The sequence below is a fragment of the Coturnix japonica genome, chromosome 16 (assembly GCF_054131305.1).
Source record: "Coturnix japonica strain WE chromosome 16, WE-NBRP24, whole genome shotgun sequence".
In the NCBI taxonomy this organism is placed as follows: Eukaryota; Metazoa; Chordata; class Aves; order Galliformes; family Phasianidae; genus Coturnix; species Coturnix japonica.
Genome location: NC_140678.1, coordinates 6,981,667 through 6,990,762, shown reverse-complemented (window position 1 = coordinate 6,990,762; position 9,096 = coordinate 6,981,667). Strand labels below are relative to the sequence as shown.

The window sequence follows — 9,096 nt, the reverse complement described above, 5'->3', positions numbered from 1 at the left end:
TTGTCTCAAGACCCTAATGGGTCCAGACTGGATTACCTTAGGGGCTGGACGCCTAAGTCATGGCAGCAGATGGTTCTCTGCCTTTCTCAGACCTTTCCACCACCATTCAGAGCCTGCATCTGGCCGTAGGCACTCTTGTCTCCCCATCAATTGGGCAGCCTGTTGTATTACAGCACCTGAGGGCCACTGGGGGGTTCAGTATGTGTTGTATTAGGCGAGTGTGCGCTTTTCGGGCTGTGACGAGATAGGTCCATCCCCATGCCATCAAGATATATGGTGTATACGTTTCCAGTGGGCGTACACGAAGGGCATAGGGTATATATACGTGTGTTAGCTTCAATAAATCGCCATTTTACTGCTCATCATATTGGTGTCATATCAGTAATTGGTCAAGCTGCAAACTTCCAGAGAACACTGACAAGATAAAGGTAACAAATGGTGACCCCGACGTGATTGGAAGTGGAGCAGCTATAATTCTAACGGCGAAGGTTCTCACTGCGGAGCGGTAATTATTTACTCGCGGAGTGGTGAAAGACTGGGACGGGAGGATTGGCCATAACTCTTCGTCAGGCAGTAGGGAGAGCTCGGAACCCCCTCGGTACGGTTGGGGAAGCGCCACGTTGGGGCCAGGTGGGATACGTTTGGCCAGAGGCGACATGGAAGCCGTTATTAAGGTGATTCTGCATGCATGTAAAACTCACTGTGGGAAGGATGTTCCTTCTAAGAAGGAGATTGCTGCAGTTCTTTCGCTGCTAGAGAAGGAGGGGATGTTAACATCCCCCTCTGATTTATATGATCCCAATAACTGGGATGCGCTCACAATGGCGCTTTCACAAAGGGTGCTGGCCACCCGAAAAGTTACAGAGTTCAAGGTCTGGGGATTAGTCTTGGAGGCGCTTAAGGCGGCAAGGGAAGAGAAGATTGCGGGGGATCGGGCTAGGGAACTGTTGGGGTTGGGGGCGAGGGGAACCGGGGGGGGTCTCATCTCTCCTACAGATCCAAAGGAGGAGAAGATGGCGCCGACCCCCTTGGCTCCAACTGACGTAACACCTTCAAGAACAAAGAAGGAGGAAGTTGAACAAGACCACTCAGCTCCAGAGTACACCACGCCCCCACCTCCCTATCCAGCACGGAGACTATATCCTTCATTAAAATCATTTATGGATGAAGGGGGAGGGGGACCCTCGGTGGAATGTACTGTTGCTCTCTGCACAACTGATAAGAGGGCAGTGGGGGAGGATGGTACTGTCTCACTGCCAGGTTCTGCCTGTTGCTCTAGTCACTCCCCTGAAGGGGCGGATCACTCCGCCCAGCAAGGGGAGGGAGGGGGTGGTACTTCGTTACTGTCTGGTCCTGCCTGTTGTTCTAGCCACTCCCCTGAAGGGGCGGATCACTCCGCCCAGCAGGGCACTGGATGTGGGCGTAGCACTTCGATGCAGACTGCCCCGGGACACGCCCAGGAGGGGTGTGGTCCTGTGGCATCTGGCCCGTGGAGCCCGCCCACACTCACTGACTGGGCTCGGGTGAGGGAGGATCTCAGAGCAGCCGATGTGATGGATACGTTTGCCTTTCCAGTAACAGTGAATACAGAGGGTAGAGCTTGGACTCCTTTAAACTCTAAGGCGGTCACTCGCCTTGCGGATTTGGTCAAAAACAAAGGCTTGCGCTCTCCAGTGACTATGGCAGCAGTTGAGGCTCTCATGGCCTCTAGTCTTCTGCCTTATGATGTGGTCAGCCTTATGCGTGTCATCCTTGAGCCTGTGCAATATACCTTATGGTATGACGAGTGGAATAGGCTGCTTCAGGTTGTGGTAGCCGCTGCGACCCGCGATAATAACCATCCAGCTAATGGCCAGGGTCGAAAAGACAAGACGACTCTTGCGCGTCTTCAGGGGTTAGCAGATGGCATGGTGGGGTCCCCGGAGGGCCAGGCAAATGCGCTTAGAGCAGGGGAGTTGGCAGCGCTTACGACCGCAGCCCTTCAGGCTCTGCGGATGGTGGCTAAGGTTGCAGAGCCTGTGCTCCCATGGACAGACATCAAACAGGAGCCCTCCGAGCCATTCTCTGATTTTGCGAATCGCTTGATCCGTGCGGTGGAGGGGTCTGACCTCCCAAAGGGGGTCCAATCTTTAGTCGTGATAGATTGTCTTAAACAAAAATCGCTGCCAGACATTCAACAGATTATAAGGGCGGCACCTGGGACTTTGAACACTCCAGGAGAGATCATCAAGTACGTGCTAGATCATCAGAAAAATGCACCATTGACTAATGAGGGCTTTGTAACTGCCATGCAGGGGATGGCTGCTGCAGTAATGGCAGCCTCTCGAGTTGGGGAAAATAAGGATAAGGGCCCATGCTTTAAGTGTGGACAGCTTGGTCACCTTAAAGCCCAATGCCCTAAGAGGTTTAATCAGAAGGAATTCCAGGGACCGGACAAGAAGTGTCAGTGGTGTGGTGGGGCTGGACATGCCGCGCGTCAGTGCCGAAAACTTAAAATCACGATGCAGGGAAACGGGAACGGGAGGGCGCCGATGGCCCGGGGCTCCTTCCCACTTCCTTAAACCGGGCTACGAGCACAACTCCCACCGTGGCATTAGCTATGGACCTAGGCAAGCGCCCATTGGTTAAGGTCATGATGACATTTGATCCTGAGACCCCAGTATCGGGACCTAGAACGGTGTTTTTTATGGCTTTATTGGACTCCGGTGCGGATATTACTGTCATTGCGACAGACGATTGGCCACAGGAGTGGCCGAAGACCTTTACGTGGAGAGTTCTCACGGGGGTGGGGGGTGAGGTGTCCACCTGTATGGCTGATGCAGGGGTAGAGCTCTCGCTTATAGGGAGGGATGGCTCCATCGAGAGGACTGTCTTTACGACCCCCACTATAGCCCCAATTAGTGGTTCCATTCTGGGTAGAGATGTTCTCCTTCAGTTGGGGGTGCAGTTGACAAATTTATAGAAAGGGCCACTGTCCACCATTTAGCGCTGCAACATGCGATTCCGCTACGTTGGAAACGGGATGCTTCTCCCGTTTGGGTGGATCAGTGGCCCCTTCCCGCTGATAAATTAACAGCGCTTATACAGCTTGTCTCACGAGAACTTAAGGCAGGCCATGTAGAACCCTCTCTCAGTAATTGGAATACACCTGTTTTTGTGATCAGAAAGTCCTCTGGGTCATTTCGGTTACTACATGATCTCCGAGCAGTCAATGTACAGCTTGTTCCCTTTGGTCCTGTCCAGCAGGGGGGACCTTTACTATCAGCTATTCCAGAGGGGTGGCCTTTGATGGTCATTGACCTCAAAGATTGCTTCTTTTCCATCCCGTTGGCTGAACATGATAGGGAAGCTTTCGCGTTTACGGTCCCAGTTGTGAATAATAGGGGGCCCGCCCAGAGATACCAGTGGAAAGTTCTCCCTCAGGGTATGGTCTGTTCACCTACGATTTGTCAGATTGTAGTGGGAAAAATTGTAGAGCCGGTGAGACGATCATTGCCGGACTGCCAGATTGCCCACTATATGGATGATTTGCTGCTTGCTGCACCATGTGACTCTCGGTTGCAGACTCTGGAGGATCAAGTGGTCTGCGCGCTTACAACTGTCGGGTTTGTTATCTCCCAAGAAAAAATCCAGAGAGAACCGGGAATTGAGTTCCTGGGTTATAAGTTTGGGTCTGCAACGGTGATCCCGGAGGGGTTGGAAGTAAAGCCTCACATTACAACCTTGTGGGACGTGCAAAAACTAGTGGGGGCGATGCAATGGGTGAGAAATGCTGTCGGTATCCCTCCACGTCTTATGAAACCTTTTTATGACCAGTTGAAGGGGTCGAACCCACAAGAGGAGAGGCAGTGGACTCCAGAGATGGAGTTGGCCTGGCGAGAGATACTATCTGCATGCTCCACCAATGCGCTTGCGAGGTGGGATTCGGAGCGGCCACTTGAGGGTGCAGTAACAAGATGCCAGCAGGGATCAGCTGCGGTGGTAGGGCATACCCTTAGCTCTCGCCCTCGTCCGTTATGCTGGTTGTTTTCCGCCCAGCCGGTAAGAGCGTTCACTCCGTGGTTGGAGCAGTTATCATCTTTGCTCCGAAAGGCTCGCCTCACAGCAGTGAGAGCCTTTGGGAAGGACCTGGACGTCATATACTTGCCAGGGACCTTTCGGAATGTTCAGCCTCTGCCAGATGAGGTCTCATTGGCTGTGTATGACTTCAGTGGCAAGTTTAGCTATTCAGACTCGCTGCCAATTTTCGATCTGGCGAGACCTCTCCAAATATCACTGCGAATTAGGGTATTGGACATCCCCGTGGATGGTCCCACGATTTTCACTGATGCCTCGTCTGCGACAGGCCAGGGGGTGGCTGTTTGGCGGGGTCCTGCTGGTGAATGGGAATCAAAGTTGATATCCGATAGTATGGCAAGCGTCCAAATGCTTGAAGCCAGGGCAGTGGCAGTGGCGCTATGCCTCTGGCCCCAGACTCCCTGCAACATTGTTACTGATTCTGCGTTCGTAGCTAGGATGCTCTTGCGGATGGGAAAAGAAGGGCAGCCAAACACAATGGCTGCAGCCCTGCTAGAGGACGCTCTAGTAGCCAGGACTGCACCAGTGGCTGTCCTCCATGTCCGTAGCCATTCTGATGTCCCAGGATTTTTTACAGCCGGAAATGATGTCGCAGATCGAATGGCCGGGGGTCAGATATATACCCTGCAGGAGGCTCGTGACCTTCATTCTGCATTGCACATAGGGGCTAAGGCGTTGGCTCGGGCCTGCTCCATTCCAGTTACTGTTGCGAGGGAGGTCGTTCAAACCTGTCCGCACTGTAATTCAGCGCCAGCATTGGGGGCAGGGGTTAATCCTCGTGGTCTTGCCCCACTGGATGTCTGGCAGACAGACTTCACAATGGAACCACGAATGGCCCCAAGGCAATGGCTCGCTGTAACGATTGACACATCTTCTACTGTCATTGTGGCTACCCAACATGGCCGTACCAATTCTACAGCAGCGCAACACCACTGGGCCACGGCCATAGCAGTTTTGGGAATGCCGCGCCACATAAAGACAGACAATGGTTCTTGTTTCGTTTCACACTCGTCCAAAGAGTGGCTAGCCCGATGGAATATCACACATACTACGGGAATTCCGGGAAACTCACAGGGTCAGGCCATCGTAGAAAGGGCCAATCGTCTCCTCAAGGAAAAGATTCGTGTGCTTGGGGAGGGGGAAGGGTATTCAGGAAAAATCCCGGTATCACAGCAAGGTGAAATTTTGGCCCGTGCGCTATATGCATTAAATCATTTTGAGCGAGGGGAAAATTCAAGGACCCCCATACAGAGACATTGGCAGCCGAAAATTATCGAGGAAGGCCCACCAGTAAAGGTTAAGTTGGACAATGGGTCCTGGGAGTCGGGATGGTCCATATTGGTCTGGGGAAGGGGATACGCAGCAATAAAACGCAAGGATACGGGAGATATACGTTGGGTGCCATCAAGAAAAATTAAGCCAGAGATTGGTGGCAAAAAAGAAATCATCAGGGAGTTAACAAGAGCTGAGTATCCTCTTATAGGACCTGCTGATCGGACGCCCAATGAATCCCGAACCAAAGGAGCCCAGAAGGACTTTCTTGTGGATACCGAAGAAAAAGAAACCTGAGAACTCAGAGAAACAACCCTTGCTGCCAACGAGAACTACCATGCTAATGCTGTTGTGCCTTTTGTGTCTGTGTTGGTCGCCGGTGGGGGGCATTCATTTGATTCAACAACCAGGGAACTTATGGGTTACATGGGCTAATCAGACAGGAAGAACAGACTTTTGTCTTGCATTACAGTCAGCTACGTCACCCTTTCAAACATGCCTTATAGGGGTCCCAGAATGGGATGACTCTGCGTTTAAGGGTTACCTTGGGAAAAAGAGTGGCTGTTTGCGGTTCTGCAATGGACTAGAAAGAACTTGGAGGTGGCTGGGAAATGATTCCGTATACTATCTCGGAAGGAAAATGGCTTGTACTATTTGTAGGTTAAACATCACTCTTCCCGAGGAGCCCCAGCAGCTGGATTTACTTGGCTCACAAATGGTACAAAATGATACTTGGGACAAGAATAGCTCACAATGGTTGTCCCCTGGGTGCATGATCTTTGGCTCAATGAAAAGGTTGTCTCTGACTAGGCAGCAACTTCTTGGTCCAGAGGGCCCCTACTGGGACCCGAAAACTAATCAAACTGTCCCCTATACCCTTGTGTATCCCCGTGATGATGAGACCTTTGATATTGATGGAGGATACTGTGGGTTTTACCCTAACGGATCGGTGCCTTATCGTTCTGGAGATTGTCCTATAAACGTCTCAATAGGTGAGATTGTTAATATTAGCAGGACGGATGGGTCTGTCCGAAAGGTTGACTGTGAAGATATGGCATTCAACACAGGTTGTTGTGTTTTCCCTATCCCTAAAGGATCATTTTCATTCATGGGAGAACTCTGGAACAATGATACTGCAAAAGCCTTACCACCAGGGATATTTCTTATTTGCGGTGATCGTGCTTGGCAAGGGATTCCTAAGAACCCAGTGGGAGGTCCATGCTATCTGGGGAAACTGACCATCTTATCCCCAAGTATCTTTGAGATCTATAAGGCATCTAATCATTCGCGAGCCAAAAGGGATATGCATGCTCTGGAGCCTGACTGCGGGGACGACGTAAGGTTATGGGGACCCACTGCTAGAGTCTTTGCTTCTTTCTTTGCTCCCGGTGTGGCTGCTGCGCACGCTTTAAAAGAAATTGAGAGATTGGCCTGTTGGACTGTTAAACAGGCTAATGTTACCTCTCGGCTACTCTCAGATTTGCTTATAGATGTAGAGAGCATTAGACACGCTGTGCTCCAAAACAGAGCGGCAATTGATTTCTTACTTCTGGCACAAGGTCATGGGTGTAAGGACTTTGAAGGGATGTGTTGTTTTAACTTGAGTGATCATAGTGAGTCGTTGCACAAGAAGTTGGAGTGGTTACAAGAACACACCAAGAAGGTTGGCATCCAGGATGATCCTTTTGGAGATTGGCTGGGAAGTCTGTTTGGAGGTATTGGGCCATGGCTCAAACAGCTACTTAAGGCATTAGTGATAGGGCTTCTTATATTTCTTGCATTAATGATATGTGTGCCATGTATATTTAGATGTCTACAAGGTTGTTTACAACGTATGATAGAAGGAGTGTTCAATGAGAAAATGGAGTCCCAGCGGTTATACGCGAAACTCTGAGTAGAAGGATGAACGTTATAATATAACCAAAGGTGCCTTGAACGTATTAGTTAGAAACTACTAATATTGTTAGATGTAGCATCGTTTATCTCTGCATGCTTTGCAATCTGCATATCTCCCTTTATAAATTACTTGTTTCGATAAGGACTAACACCTTTATATAATTTAGATTAGGACTAGCGTTCGCGTTGTAACGGGATAAGGCTTTCTTGGCATGGGGAGGGGGAAATGTTGTATTAGGCGAGTGTGCGCTTTTCGGGCTGTGACGAGATAGGTCCATCCCCATGCCATCAAGATATATGGTGTATACGTTTCCAGTGGGCGTACACGAAGGGCATAGGGTATATATACGTGTGTTAGCTTCAATAAATCGCCATTTTACTGCTCATCATATTGGTGTCATATCAGTAATTGGTCAAGCTGCAAACTTCCAGAGAACACTGACAAGATAAAGGTAACAAGTATGGATAACATAGACCCATACTGATGTAAAGGTGATGGCTGTAGGATGAGATCCCTCGTTCCTGATGAAAAATTTATTGACTGGGCTCTCAAAATCATCTTCATAGATTGCCTCTTTCATGCCTAATTCTCTAATATAATTTTGTTAGTCCTCCATAGAGGACCACAGGCTGATATTTAATGGTATGTCATTCTTATTTGGCCATGTTATATGACACACAGCCATAAATCATTCACTGATCAAATGGCTATCCTCATTATGTTGGACAGAGCATACAGTCTTTGCCTGAGGGCAGGGTGAGTAGTAATGGATGTCAGTTTTGAAATTTCCAGTCCATTCACCACAGCGCTTTCTGCCTCCATGTCCCATAACCAGAGCAGCTATGCTGGCATGCTCTCTTGGTTTCTGTCTAAACCACTGTACTATATCCATCAGTTCAGCTGCTGTATTATGGGCAGCAGGGTTTGGGGGGTTGGATACTGGTCAGGGCACTCCCACCAGCCTATCCTGCATTTTTTTTTTTTTTTTTTTTCATTTTTGGGTTACAATCAGTCAGATCTCAAATAGATCTAGTCCAAATGGAACCTCAAAATCTGACCTTTTAGTGCCTTCATTTACAGAGTCCATTTTATACAGATTCCCTTGTACAGGGCCCCCATGGTCTTCCAGAGAGATGTTCCTGATCTTCCATAGGAGAATGATTGAATTAGGTTTTTTCCCCATCAAAACTGTCACCTGTCTTTCCAGTTTTTCAACACTATCATTCAATAGCTGATTTGCATCAGCCTGAGCCTCTTCAGTTATGTTCAGACAGTTCAAGGCCATTAAAAGTGGCCATGCCACCATGAACACAGCTAACTGTCATTCTCAAGTTGTAAGTATGTCTTTGCTAAGACCATGGAAATACTCAGTCAGGTGGGCCAGGGACTCATGGACCCTCCCTCCGTCCCACACAGGGCCCCATTTTTCAGTGACAGAAGCAGTGCTGCATTTTGAGGATCCTAGGAATCCCAGGACATGCCCTGACAAAAGGTCATTCAAAGGGGTAGTCTTTCCCCATCCAAACAACTCCATGATATTCACAGAATCACAGAATTGTAGGGGTTGGAAGGGACCTCCAGAGACCACTGAGTCCAGTCCCCCTGCCAAAGCAGGTTCCCTACACCACGTTGCACAGCTCAGCATCCAGGCAGGTCTTGAATATCTCCAGAGAAGGAGATTCCACAACCACCCTAGGCAGCCTGTTCCAGTGCTCTGTCACTCTCACCATAAAGAAGTTATTGCACACATTAGTGCAGAATTTCCTATGGTGCAGTTTCTGTCTGTTTCCCCTTTTCCCTCCTCCACACACTGCTGAAAAGAGTCTGGCCTCACCTCTTTGCCCCCCACA

General features: G+C 49.5%; 2 protein-coding genes across 2 annotated transcripts; both read left to right on the top strand.

Moving 5' to 3' along the window:
* The first annotated feature begins 208 nt into the window (after nt 1–208).
* Nucleotides 209–2,576, top strand: LOC146758229 (uncharacterized). Its single transcript, XM_085517403.1, has one exon. It carries the CDS (start codon nt 657–659, stop codon nt 2,559–2,561), a length of 1,905 nt encoding a protein of 634 aa, XP_085373529.1. The 5' UTR covers nt 209–656; the 3' UTR covers nt 2,562–2,576.
* A 3,066-nt stretch (nt 2,577–5,642) lies between these two features.
* Nucleotides 5,643–7,634, top strand: LOC146758228 (uncharacterized). The gene has a single exon (XM_085517404.1). It carries the CDS (start codon nt 5,687–5,689, stop codon nt 7,241–7,243), a length of 1,557 nt encoding a protein of 518 aa, XP_085373530.1. The 5' UTR covers nt 5,643–5,686; the 3' UTR covers nt 7,244–7,634.
* Nucleotides 7,635–9,096: the final 1,462 nt, after the last annotated feature.

Excerpts from the sequence above, each read along its gene's own strand:
- LOC146758229 (XM_085517403.1), top strand. The coding sequence starts at position 657 with ATGGAAGCCGTTATTAAGGTGATTCTGCATGCATGTAAAACTCACTGT.
- LOC146758228 (XM_085517404.1), top strand. The coding sequence starts at position 5,687 with ATGCTAATGCTGTTGTGCCTTTTGTGTCTGTGTTGGTCGCCGGTGGGG.